Raw genomic sequence first — 14,734 nt, 5'->3', positions numbered from 1 at the left:
TTAAAATGTTATATTTTTAAAATGTAGTCCTATGTGGATATTTTCTCATTCCTTCCAAAAGCAAACAAATTTACATTTCACCTTTTTTTAATATTTAGCAGTTGTCTGATTATGGTTTATTATTGTACCCAGTTGAAGATACTTATGGGTGAGGTGGGTACAAATGCGGAAGTCACTCAGACACCATGAGAAAGGTACTGCTCGTGGTTACAGCAAATCTCATATGAACATAGGTGGGAACTATCTGTCAGAGAGGCTGGCCAAAGAAAACATGACTCATTTGCAAATGGAGAATAAGAAAGTGCCAGCTCTTAGCAGTTGTTGTAAACCCTCTGCATACCACGTGCTTGTATCGCATCACTGCTGGTGTTGGAGTCGAGCTGAGAAGCGTCAGCTCAGGTACACTGTAACACCGTCACTTGACGGAAAGGAGAGAAAGGGAGGGGCCGGGTACAGTAAGATAAGGGATAGGAATGAGGAACTTGGAGGTGAGGGAGAATAATTGAGCAAAGAACATTTAAAGTACCTCATAAAAAAGTTGTTATTAAAAATATTTATCTGTCTCCTGTATCTTTACCATATACAATATTTGGAAAATAGGGATCAAGAGGAAGTTCAGTATTAAATGCATGCACATCCACATAGTATTTTGATGTGTCTGACTTTGGTTCAGAGATGTGTATCATCATACAGTAAGTGTCTTTTTTTTTTATTTTCAATTTGTGAATTTGTCTAAGGAGCCAAATCCAACCTCCAAAAGTTTTTGTTGCCTGCTCTGCTAAATTGGATGGGTACTTTATTAACACCTTAATGGTAAACAATTGTTTTATTTTGTTCTGGTGTTTGCAGAGCAAAGATGGTCGACCTTTGGCAGCAAGGGATAAACGTGCCTTAAAACAATTTGAAGAAAGGTTACGAACACTTAGGAAAAGAGAGAGGCACTTAGAATTCATTGAAAACAGCTGGTGGACAAAATTTTGTGGTGCTCTGCGTCCCCTGAAGGTAAATGGCGTTTTGAAAAATTATACTGTCCTGCTTCCAAGTTTCTACAGTACCTGTCAGAGAGATGGAGTTCTCCTTGTGAGGTACTGCAGCATGGATTTTAGAGTTAAAATAATCTGGTTTTGAATCACAGCTCTGTCATTTGGTAGTTTGGGGACAGTACGTCACCTCTCTGAGCTTCATTTACTTATGTGTAATGTACATATTATAACAGAGGTTTGGGGAAATTTAAATTAACATAGAGGTAAGTAACGCAGTGTGCTGCTAAGCATGTCTTGCAAGTTTGTACTTTTCTATTAGAGATGCGGGACCCATGTTAGACCTTCCAGTTAGATAGATTTCAGTATTCAAATGTAAAATTTCAATAGAATTTGCTTCATTGTGAGGTGATGTGTTTCTGAAGGTCTGTAAAAGGTATTATTTAACATGGAAAGCCATTAATTCCCTTTTTTTTTTTAAAGCATTTGCCAGCCTCAGATTCTTCAGGCTGTGGCCTCCCTCTCATAATTCAAAAGGGAATGAGACAGTGCACTGACTGCTCACCCTAAAAAGCTCCTCTTTTGAAAGAGTTCTTCAGAAACACCGTAATCAGTGAGATCTACTGTGTATCACTTTTTTAACCTTCCAGTAGGCACCAGTTTTTTTTAAAGACTTATTTAGCCCAGTCCCTTTTCCCAAGGTGATTGTCTTCATAGCTCCAAAGGTATGAAGAAAACCTGTTCAACCTTAAATTAATTCTGACTTGTTTATGAATATTCTTTATGAATATTTATAACCCAGTCTCTAGCTTTAGCTGTCTTGTTTTAAGCTTGCTTTGTGCCATTTCACGGTACCTGTGCCTAGAGGGATTTTCAGATCAACTTTATTATTTTTAAATTTATACACACACACACACACACACACACACACACACACACACACACACACACAGATATATATATATATACACACACTTTTTTTCATGTTCTTTTCCTTTATAGCTTATGACAAGAAATTGAATATAGTTTCCTGTGCTATACAGTAGGTCCGTGTTGTTAATCTGTTTTATATATAGTAGTGTATATGTGTTAATCCTAAACTCCAAATTTATCCCTCCCTGCCTTTTCCCTTTGGTAGCCATAGTTTACTTGCCATTTGTGTATCTTTCTGGTTTGTAAATAAAATTTGTATCTTTTTTTAGATTCCACATATAAGTGATATATGATATTTGTCTTTCTTTACCTGACTTACTTCACTTAGTATAATAATCTCTAGGTCCATCCGTGTTGCTGTAAGTGGCATTATTTCATTCTTTTTTATGGCTGAGTAGCGTTCCATTGTATGTATATACCACATCATATCAACTTAAGTGTGCAGATTTATTGTGCCAATTATAGATATGTAGGTATAGAAGATCCATGTCACTGCAAGAAGCTCCTTTATGCCTTCCCCTGGCCCATAGAGCTCAGACCCCCAACAACCCCTGATGTCCTCCTGTCATCAAGTTTAGTTTTATGCGTTCTGTAGTACCCCGGCATATATAGTCTTTTGTCTAGCTTCTTCGGCTCAACACAATGCTTTTGAGATGTTACGTCCATGTTACTGCATTTCTTTTCAGTGGTTCCTTTAAGTTTCATTGCTGAGTAGCCTTCCAATGTGTGACTTTGTCACAATTTGTTCATCAGTTCACCTGCTAGTGGGCATTTGAGCTGTTTCCAGTTTGAGGCTATTATGAGTAATGCTGATGTGAACATCTGTGTACAAATCTTTGTGTAGATATGTGTTTTCATTTCATTCGTTTTTCTTAGGTAGACTCCTAGGGAGGAGAGACGCTGGGTCTAATGTTCAGTGTACATTTAACTTTGTGAGAAACTGCCAAAGTATTTTTCAAAGTGGGTGTACCATTCTGCATTCCCACAGCAATAGGAGATTTCCAGTTCCTTCGTATCCTTGACAACTTATCTACTGCATCTATGATAGTTACTCTAATGGGTGTGTAATAGTATGTCATTATGGTTTTGATTTGCATTTCCCTGGTGACTAATGATATTGAGCATCTCTTTGTGTTCTTTTTGGCCATTTGTGTGTCTTCTCTCAAATGCCTGTTTAAATCTTTTGGCCATGCTTAAAGTTAGGTTTTTGTTTTCTGAGTGAGTTGCGAGACTCTTTTATATATTCTGGATCAAGTACTTTGTCTCCTAGTTGATGACTTGCTTTTTTGTTTTCTTAGCACGGTCATTCAAACAGACGCTTCTTAAATTTTTGTGGAAAACATTTTCTCCTGTGTTTTCTTCTAGATGATAGTTTTAGCTCTTACATTTTGCATTTGTGGTCCATTTTAGTATAATTTTGTGGGATGGTATGAATTAAGGGTCAAAGTTTATTGTATTTTCCATATTGATATCCAGTTGTTTCAGCTCCATTTTTTTCTTTTTTTTGGCAAGACTTTTTTTTTTATTTTATTATTGAAGTATAGTCAATTTACAATATTGTGTTTGTTTCTGGTGTACAGCATAGTGATTCATTTATACTATTATTATTCCTTTTTATATTTTTTTCATTATAGGCCATTACAATGTATTGAATATAGTTGCCTATGGTATATAGTAGGACCTTGTTGTTTCTCTATTTTATATATAGTAGTTAGTATCTGCAAATCCCAAACTCCTAGTTTATCACTTCCCACCCCTTTCCCTGCTGGTAACCATAATTTTGTTCTCTATGTCTGTGAGTCTGTTTCTGTTTTATAAATAAGTTCATTTGTATCATTTTTAAGATTCCACATATAAGTTATATCATATGACTTTTTTTTTGTCTTTCTGGCCAACTTCACTGGGTATGATAATCTCTACATCCATCCATGTTGGTGCAACATGTTGGTTATTTTATTCTTTTTAATGACTGAGTAGTATTCCATTATATATATATACCACAGCTTCTCCATCCAGTCATCTGTTGATGGACATTTAGGTTGCCTCCATGTCTTGGCTTTTGTAAACAGTGCTGTTATGAACATTGGGGTGCATTTGGCTTTGAATTAAGAGCTTTCTCCAGATATATGCCCAGGAATGAAATTGCTGGATCATACAGTAAATCTATTTTTAGTTTTTTGAGGAATCTCCATACTGTTTTCCATAACAGCTATACCAAACTACATTCTCACCAACAGTGTAGGGGAGTTCCTTTTTCTCCATACCCTCTCCAGCATTTATCATTTGTGGACTTTTTAATGATGGCCATTCTGACTGGTATGAGGTGATACCTCATTGTAGTTTTGATCTGCATTTCTCTGATAATTAGCAATACTGAGCATTTTTTCATGTGCCTATTGGCCATTTGTATTCATTGGAAAAATGTTTGTCTTCTGGCCATTTTTGAATTGAGTTGTGGTTTTTTCGTTAATGAGTTGTATGAGTTATTTGTATATTCTGGAAATTAAGCTCTTGTCAGTCACATCATTTGCAAATATTTTCTTCCATTCTGTAGGTTGTCTTTTCATTTTATTTGTGGTTTCCTCGCTGTGCAAAAGCTTGAAAGTTTAATTAGGTCTCACTTATTTATATTTGCTTTTATTTCTATTGCCTGGGTAAACTTACCCAGGAGAACATTGCTATGATTTCTATCAGTGTTTTGCCTATATTCTCTTCTAGGAGGTTTATGGTGTCTTGTCTTATGTTTAAGTCTTTAAGCCATTTTGAGGTTTGAGTTTATTTTTGTGTATGGTGTGAGGGAGTGTTCTAATTTCATTGAGTTACATGCACTTGTCCAGCATTCCCAACACCACTTGTCAGAGACTGTCTTTTCTCCATTGTATATCCTTACCTCCTTTGTTGAAGATGAGTTGACCGTAGGTGTGTGGGTAAGACTAGCCTTTGCTCATTGAATTTCCTTGGTACTTTTGTCAAGTCAACTGATCGTATATATGTGTGGGATTCTCTTCCGCTCCATTGATCTGTACATCCTTATGCTAAAACTTGATTACTGGCACTTTATAATCAGTCATGAAATTCAATTGTGAAGGTTCTTCAGTTTTGTTTGCCTCTTTCAGTATTATTTTGGCAATACTAGATCCTTTGCATTTCCGTATAAATTGAGAGTGAACTCATTATTCCACAGAACACCCACTGGGACTATTATTGGGATTACTTTGAATCAGTATGTTATGTCTTCCAATCCATGAACGTGGTATCTTTCCATTTGTTTATGTTATCTTAACTTTCTTTTAGCAGTGTTTTGTGGTGTTCATTGTAGCGGTCTTGCAAATATTTTGATAAATTTATCGATAAGTGTATCTTTATACTGTTATATGTTATTTTGTTTAATTCCAGTTCTTAATTATTTGCATTGTATGTAGAAGTTCATTGTTGTACATTGACCTTGTATCATCGAACCTGGCTAAATTATTAGTTCTAGTAGCTTTATTATAGATTCCTAAGGAATTTTTTAAACTACATGATTATGTCAGCTGCTAAAAGACAATTTCAAATTCAAGATTTCTGATTTTTTTTCTCATTACACTGGCTAAAACTTCCAGTATAGTCAGTTTATCATTTATTCATTTTGTTATATGTGTGTCATTCTTGAATGTTGATCTGAATTCTTACTTATCTTTCTATTATCTGGTTGGAAGTTAAGAATAATAGAATAATTGGGAACACTTAGAATAATTAGTAAGTAGTAGACATGCTTGATGGAAAATTCTGGGAATACAGACGTATTGTTATGTAATTGAAAGTTTAACACAAATGTGAAGGGATAAACTACTTTTATTGTTCACATGAAAATGATTTATTATTCAGCACTTATTGGTAGCTACTTCAGAAATAGAAGGCTAAAACAGTGATTCAGAAAGGCTAAATATACGTTTTGAAAGATATCCTAGGCAAGTGGACACATTAAGAAAGCAGGTAGTGATCTTGCTGCTAGACAAAGTAGAATTCATGTCAAAAACCATTAAATGCAACAAAGAACCACTGTCACAATACAAGTAATTGAGAATTGAAATTAAACAAAAATCTGTCAAATAACACATGCTGTTTCTGGCAAGAGACATAATAGATACTAAAATGAGAAGGTGAAAGTTTGGTAAGAACAAGATATTTGCATAACCTCAGAGTAATCTCAAATTAATGTCTTCTCCATGAGACACATATTAATTACAAAGAGGACAGTATTTTATGGTGGAGACACATGACCTAAACCGCTTAACCATGTGATTTCAAGCCAAGCTCATCAATAATGGGGCAAATAGATATGACTGCATCACTTCTGCCAAAAATACATGATCTGAATATAAATGTGAGGAAATTGTAAACCATAATAGAAGGACAACATAAATAACTGCCCTAGATTCTTCAAAATGTAAAGGCCATGAAAGTAAGGGTGATTTAAGAACTATTCCACATTAAAGGATGCTAAAGAGACATAAGCAGTGTGTGATCCTGGATTACATTTTGGACCAGAAAAAAAGAGATTGTTTTTTCTATATGTGACTTGAGTGGAACAACTGAAATTTGAATAATATAGATTAGATAATAGTGTTGTAGCAATATTAATCTCTTAATTTCGACAATTGAACTGATTATGTGAATGAATATCTTTGATTTTAGAAGTAGGTACTAAAGTATTTTTCTGCAACTTATTCCTCAGAACAGTTCCGTTCTATCTATAGAGAGAGACAATGATAAAGCAAAGTAAAATATTAACATTTGGAGAACCTGGGTGAAAGGCATACTTGAATTCTTTGCACTATTTTTATAATTTTCTCTATCTCTGAAATAATGTCAAAATAAAAAGTTTTTTAAGTCTTAGTTTTTATTTGATCTCCCCAACCCATCTCCAACCCCCACATTTTGGCCTTATCCTTACTCTCTTAATGTTGAGTTTTATGAAAGTTTTTCCATTAGAATAATATTGAACTCAAGAAGTTGCTTCTGATATAAAATAGGGAAAATTATAACCATGACCAGGAGCTGAGTGATACTACACTGACAAATCACCATGAAAATCTTTACAACTTGGTACATTATAATTTGTAGCCAAAACTGAGTATTATTGATCTTCCATTAAAAAAAAAACATTATGTAGGATACTTTGAGTGTATAAAGAAGTATTCAGTGCACAGAACTGTAACTTATGTTATAATTTTCTATCGAAATTTGATGAATAAAAATCATGTGTTCTTACCCTGTGACCTATGAGGATGACCTTGAAGACTGCTTGATTTGCTAGATTTGATAGAGTTAGGACCCAAGGACACTTGCTATGTACCAGGCATGGAATGTCAGATGGTCCTTTGAGAGAAGAAAGTTCAGTTTGGGTTAAAATTTAAATCCAGGTCTCTGTTCCAAAATTCTTTTTAAACTTAAGAGTTTACCTGGATTGGCTTGGTGTCTTTTTACTGTAGTCATCTGATGTTCTAAATGACTTTTCTAAGGCACAGTTTCTTAAATTTTAATGTACAAATTACTTGGGAATCATGTTAAACTATGAATTCTGATTATTTTCACCTGAGGTAGGTACCAAGTGTCTGTATTTCTAACAAATCCCCAGGTGATACTGATACTTCTGGTCCATGACCCCATTTTAAGTAACAAGTTTCTACACAGTTTTAAAAGACAGCATACTTCTGTTATATATTCTCATTTTTATGGCAGATTAAGACAACTAGATAAAGGTTTCCCCTCCTCACAGCCTTCAGCCTTCATGAAAAGTACACAGTCTTCTCTCTCTTTCTTTCTTTCTTTCTTTCTTTCTTTCTTTCTTTCTTTCTATCTTTCTATCTTTCTATCTTTCTATCTTTCTTTCTTTCTTTAACATTATTCACATCAACAATTCCTCTTGGCAAAAAATAATTTTATTTAGGGTAGTATTTTTTATTTTAAGGTAGTATTTTATTTAAGGTAATATTTATATTTTATTATAAGGTATTTTTGTTATTTAAGACAATTTATTTTATTTAAGGTAATATTAAATAATAAAATACAATAGAAATTACCTTTTATTTTACAACTTTTGTTTCAGTCTCCAGGTATGGTAACTTTCTACTTTTTTGGTGACATTTCTAGATACACAAAAGTTATTTTGTGGATATAGGAAATTCACCTATGAAATCTGATAAAAGGTATTAAAAAAATTAGCCCTATGTTTCTTTGTTCCTATAACCCTTGGAATTTTTGTTTCACATTCAGACAACATTAAATTCTAGGACTAGAAATTTATTTGGGCTCATAAACATCTTAAAACACAAATGATTTTGAGAGAATGATAAAAAGAACTTTTTTCATTTTTGCTATAATGATGGCTTATTCATGCTGCTTTCCAACACCATACAGTGTTTGATTCTCAGTCTCAGCACAATTGACATTGGTGGCTCAGTAACTCTTTGTTTGGGGAGGGTGTACTGCCCCATGGATTGCAGGATGTTAGCAGCATCCCCTGTTTCTACCCCTTAGTTAAAATCCCCCTCCCCCGGTCATGACAAAATGGCCCAAACACTGCCAGATGTCCTTTGGGGGAGGGGGGTGGTAAAACACGCCCAGTTTAGAATGAAAAGAATACAAGGGTTTAAACTTACGTAAGAGGAGAGGGAAGAGACATGGGGGAATGCTATGCTGTTAATGACGTAGAGGTACTTTAGTTTCTTTTCAGGTGATGGAGGAGAGATTGTCTAGGTAGTTGATCCACCACTGGTTTCAGTAGTGTCCCATGTAGAGTTAGTAGCACTGACAGCATTTTTACTCTGATAAAAGCAATGTCTTACTTGGTATTCTTCCTAAATTTAACATACCACCATTTTATGACAGTGTAGTGAAAATTGTATAATTTGTATCTGACTGATACACAGAAAAAAAAAATTGGTTTCTGTCCTGTTTGTTTATATCTCTAAAACAACACTTTCCCCCTTGAGATCAGTTTCTCCCAGCTTGACCTATAAATTCAATGCAGTTCCAATCAAAATCCCAGCTACAATCTGGAGAATACAGTCAGTAATAATGTAGTATCTTTAGATGGTGATGAATGTGGTCAGAAGACACAAACTTCCAGTTATAAGGTAAATAAATGCTAAGGGGTATGATGTACAACATGTTAAATATAATTAACACTGCTGCATGCTATACATGAAAGTTGAAAGAAAAAAATCTGAGTTCTCATCACAAGGAAAAAATATTATTTTTCTTGTTCTTTTATTTTGTATCTATATGAGATGATGGATGCTCACTGAACTCTTTGTAATAATAATTTCGTGATGGATGTATATTAGATCATTATGCTGTACATCTCAGACTTACATAATGCTGTATGTCGATTAAATTGCAGCAAAACTGGAAGAAAAAAGTAATTAAAAGACATTTTTGTGTGTTGCACTTTTGTTTGTAATAAACACAGTGAAAATAACCAGTGCCTAACAGCAGAAAACTGGCTTAGTGAGCTGTTAACCTTCATACGAGGAAGTATTATGCTCTTCAGCCATTAAAATGAACGTATGCTCCGTGTATTTATGTAAAGTGAAATCATTTCTTGACTGAACGCTTCAAATACTGTTCAGGATGCTTTGTATTTTAACAAACTCATGTTCAGGTTGCACCTGTTGTGTTTGGTAGATTTTCTTCACCTCGGAAAGAAATCCCATACCCATTAGCATCCTGTCCCAGTTCCTCCCCCACCCCCACCCCCTGGCAACCACCCACCTATGCTGTCTCTGTAGATTTGCCTATTCCGGGCATTTCATGGAAATTGAATCATTGGATATGTGTCATTTTGCCTGTCCTCTTCCACTTAGCATGATGGTTTTAACGGTTCATCCATGTAGTACGTGTCATGGTGCTTCATTTCTTTTTATGACTGAGTAATATTTCATCATATGGATAATACCACATTTGGTTTGTCCATAATCAGTTGATGGACATTTGGGTTGTTTCAGCTTTTTAAGTGTGGATAATGCCGCTGTAAACATTCATATGGAAGTTGTGTTTGGATATGTGTTTTCGGTTCTGTCGGGTACATATTATATCAAAGAGTGGAATTTTTAGGTCATATGGTAACTGTATTTAAGTTTTTGAGGAAATGTCAGACTTTTTCAAAGCAGCTTCCTCATTTTATATTCGCACTGGACTGTATGTGGGCTTCAGTTTCTACACCCCCTCACCAACACTTTTTATCCATCTCTTCATTATGGTCATCCTTGTGTGTGTGAAGTCCTATCTCATTGTGAGTTTGATTTGCATTTTCCTAGTGAAAGACGCTGAACATCTTCTTAGTTGCTGCTTAGCCATCTGTAGATTTTCTTTGGAGAGATTATCTATTTAAATCCTTTGCCATTTTTAAATCAGGTTGCCTTTTGTTGAGTTGCAAGAATTCTTTATATTCAGGAAACAGATATTTTCTCCCTTTCTGTGGGTCGTCTTTCTTGATAGTATCCTTTTTTGTTGTTGTTAATCCTAAATTTCTAATGTGTTAATCCCCCCCACCCCTCACTTTCCCTCCTGGTAACCGTAAGTTTGTTTTCTATGTCTGTGAGTCTCTTTCTGTTTTATAAAATGTTCATTTGTATCATTTTTTAATTCCACATATAAGAGACATAATATGATATTTGTCTTTCTCTGTCTGACTTACGTCACTTAGTATGATAATCTCTAGGTCCATCCGTGTTGCTGCAGATGGCATTATTTCATTTTTATGGCTGAGTAGTTAATATTCCATTGTATATAGATAGTAATCTTTGAAGTACAAACATTTTTATTTTTGATAAAGTCCAGTTTATTTTTCTTTTATTATTTGTGCTAGGTGTGTTTTCTAGAAAACCATAGACAAATCCAAAGTCATAGATATTTACACCTATGTTTTCTACTAAGAGAGTTATAGGTTTAGTACATACCTTTTAGGTGTTTGATCCATTTCCAATTAACTTTTGTGTATGATCAGAGGTAGGAGGTCCAACTTCATTCCTTTGTAAGTGGATATCCACTTATCTCAGCACTATTGAAAAGAAAGTTCTTTGCAAACCACTGAATTTTCTTGGCATCTTTGTGAAAAGTTAGTAGACATACATAGATGTAGCTTTATCTCTGGAATCTCAGTTTCATTCCATTGATCTATGTGTCTAACCTAACACCAATGCCACATACTCTGAATTACTGTAGCTTTGTAGTAAGATTTGAAATTGGAAGTGTGAGCCCTTCAACTTTGTTGTTCTTTTTAAAAGTTGCTATGTTTATTATCAGTCCCTTGCATTTCCATGTAATTTTAGGGTCATCTTGTCGATTTTTTTCAACAAAGCCAGCTGGGGTTTCATACACATTGTATTGGATCTGTAGGTCTATTTAGGGAATACTGTCATCTTGAAAATATTAAATCTATGATTCATGACCAAGAGATGTCTTTCTGTTTATTCAAGTCTTTAATTTCTTTAAACAATGTTTTGTAGTTTTCAGTGTACAAGTCTTACACCTCCTTATTTAAATTATTGTTAAATATTTTATAATTGATGTTATTATAAATAGACTTGTTTTCATAATTTCATTTCAGGCTGTTCATTGTTAGTGTATTCCACAATCTGGCTGAATTCATTTATTTGTTCTAATTGTCTTATTGTGATATTCTTAGAATTGCCTATCTACAAGATATGTACCTGCAAATATATATAGTTTTATTTCTTTCCAATACGGATTCCTTTTTTTAAGAGTCTTGCCTAACTGCCCTCACTAGAATATCCTCACCTTGGTCCTGATTCTAGTGGGAAATCTTTTAGTTTGTCAACATTAAATATGGTGTTAGCTGTGTACGTTTTTCAAAGCCCTTAACGAGGTTGAGAAATATCCTTTGTATTCTGTTTGTTAAGTATGTTTCTCATGAAAGCATGTTGGATTTGGTCAGATGTTTTTTCTGCATCTTTTATGATGATCATGTGGTTTTTGTTTTTTATCTTTTAACACAGTGTTATTATACTGATTGATTTTCTTTTGTTGAACCCACCTTGTAATTTCGGGATTAATTGCACTTGGTCACAGTACACAGTTGTTTTTACACGTTGCCAGGCTTGGTCTCCTGGTGTTTTATTTGTTCAGGACTGTTGCAGTTAGTTTTATAAGGCACACAGGCCTGTAATTTTCCTTTTGTGTGATATGTTTGTCTCGTTTGGGTATCAGAGTAATACTGGTCTCATAGAATGGATTGAAAGTGGTCCTTCCTGTTCTTTTTTTATTTGTTTGGTTGAATAGTTTTTGAAGGAGTAATGCTAATTCTTGAAACCTTTGCTAATATTCAATAGTGAAGCCACCTTGTCCTGGGTTTTTGTTATGGGAAATGTTTTTAGGTGATCAGTTCCTTGACTTATTATAGATTGCTTCAGATTTTCTTTCTTCTAGATTTTTTTTTCTGAGTTTTTAAATCAGTTTTGCTGATTTTTATATTCCTAGGAATTTTCCCATTTATTCTAGGTCTGTCTGGATTGTGTTCCCACTGGCTTCTGGTTTGCATGGTTTCTGAAAGGAAATTAGCAGTCATCTTACAGAGAATCACTTCACATGGTGAATCCCTTCCCTCTTACTACTTTCAAGACCTCCTTATTTGTGCCAGCCCCCACACCCCCATTTATGACATGTCTAGGTGTGGATGTCTTTCAGTTTTTCTCTTGGAATTTGTTGAGTTTCTTGGATATGTAGGTTGTTTTTCATAAAATGTGGAAAGTTTTTGGACATAATTTCTTCAGGTATCCCCTCTGCCCCTTCCTCTCTCCTCTTTCGGGGCTGCCCATTACGCTTATGTTGTTATGCTTCATGGGGTCCTACACCCTTCTGATGCTCTGTTCACTCTACTTTTTCTTTTCTTTTCTTTTCTTTTTTTTTTAAGACTTGATCATCTCAACTGATTTATCTTCAAGCTTAAGGATTCTTTTCTTCTGCCTGCTCAAATCTGCTGAGCTTTTTGTTGTTGTTTTTAGTGAACTTTTTGTTTCAGTTAATGTTTTTCACTTTAAGAACTTCAGTTCACTTCTTTTTTATAATTTCTGTCTCTTTACTGCTATTCTGTAAGACATTGTTCTCATAATTTGTTTTAGTTTTTAAGGCATGGTTTTCTTTAGTTCCTTGAACATACTTAAAATAGTGACTTTAAAGTTTTTGTCTAGTAGGTGGAGCATCATCAAGGACTTCCTCAAAGTGCCTGTTAGTTTTTTCTTCTCTGTATTAGCCATCCTTTCTTGTTTCATTGCATGTCTTTTAAATTTTTTGTTGTTTTTGTTAAAACCTGGTAAATTTTAAATAATATAATGTGGTAACTCTGGAGCTCAGATTCTCCCCTCTCCCATGGCTTTGTTATTATTAGTCTTTGTTGCTGTTTGTTTAGTGACTTTTGTGAATTCATTCTGTAAAGTCTGTATTCTTTGTCGTGTGCGGTCACTGATGTCTGTGCTTCGTTAACGTGGTTAATGATTGGAAAAAGATGTTCTCAGACACCTGGAACCAGTAAGTCTCCCATCTTTGCTGAGGGGCTGTGTGTGTGTGTGTGTGTGTGTGTTGTGTGGAGACACTACTTCAGCACTCAGGCTGGCACTTTACAGCACTGCCTTAGCCTTCACTGTCCGCTTGTGCAGACAGCTTCAGGGTCAACCAGAAGTGAGAGTCTAGGCCTTCTCATACCTTTCCTGAGTATGTACACAGTCCTGAGTATGCACAGGGCCTTCTTCACTCCCAGGAACATGTGAAAACTTTCCAGAGCCCCTGTGGACATCTCATTCCCTAGGTTTCCAGGTTAATCTTTTTGGTTACTTTATTTTATTCTTGACACTGACCCACTTTTTTGGCCATGAAGTTCGCTGGTTGCCTGTAATTTTTGACAGACACTTCTGGAAAAAAGGAATTTTTGTACTGTGTGGGCTTGAATTCAGGCCAAACCCAGATAGTCTTGCAAATGGGATCTTGCATGGAATTACCAGGCAGGCCAAGTAGTGGCAGCTTTATGAGAGTGAGACTTTAGAAGAGCTCTAGCCCCTTTCCGTTTCTCGGGTGGCTGCTAGACGTGTGGCTTTTACGGGCTGCTTTTCAAGGCCCCCATGCACTGGAGAGGAGGGAGTGGTGCTAGAACAAGTCAGGATGCCCAGTGGTCTGTGTTCTTGTAAGATTCAGCCATTTTTTTTCTAGAATAAATGCTCCTGAATTGCTGCATCCCCTTGTGTTGAAAAAGTTAATTGTGACAATTGGTGCCAGTTTTCTCATTGCTTTCAGGGAGGAAAGGATATGCAGAGGGTCTGATTCTGTTGCTTTGCTGATGCCATCCTTTTGGCTTAATTTTTATTTCAGAATTGACATTACAGCTAGCATGGATACACAGCACTTAGGTCAACCCAAGGTGGCCATCGCCAGCATGACTCTGGAAATAGTAACTTAAGTTCTCATATTTACATATATATAGTTTTCTTGGTTTGTATAAAACATTTATCTTTTTAATATTTTTTTCTGTGTTTTGTTAAGTAGCTGTGATTAAACAGCCTAACTCTGTGTCGTTCCATCTCAACAGACTAAGAAAATAGTTAAGGATTTTCTTTCCTTCTCTTTTCTTTCCCTTCCCTCCTCCCCTCCCCTCCCTCTGCTCTCCTCTCCTTTTCTTTTCTTCCCCTAAAATGGGCACCAAGGAAGGAAATCTTGATTTCTGTGACTGTTTCTATGTCCTGTTCCTCTAGTGCCCTTTGGCATGTGGCAGTTATGCTACAGACGCTCTGACAGGGCACTGCGAAGTGATATATTTCACTTGCAGA

General features: G+C 35.4%; 1 protein-coding gene across 1 annotated transcript in view; it reads left to right on the top strand.

Annotated features, from left to right (window-relative positions):
• The window catches only part of LMBRD1 (LMBR1 domain containing 1), a 99,309-nt gene that overhangs the window by 53,798 nt on the left and 30,777 nt on the right, over nucleotides 1–14,734 (top strand). The window contains exon 9 of the mRNA XM_074368748.1: nucleotides 850–1,002. Within this exon, the coding sequence (XP_074224849.1) occupies nucleotides 850–1,002 (153 nt within the window). The remainder of the gene's footprint in view (nucleotides 1–849; nucleotides 1,003–14,734) is intronic.

This window comes from Camelus bactrianus, chromosome 8, assembly GCF_048773025.1.
Source record: "Camelus bactrianus isolate YW-2024 breed Bactrian camel chromosome 8, ASM4877302v1, whole genome shotgun sequence".
Classification (NCBI taxonomy): domain Eukaryota; kingdom Metazoa; phylum Chordata; class Mammalia; order Artiodactyla; family Camelidae; genus Camelus; species Camelus bactrianus.
The sequence above is the reverse complement of the archived record's forward strand: the minus strand, read 5'-3'. Positions and strand labels throughout refer to the sequence as shown.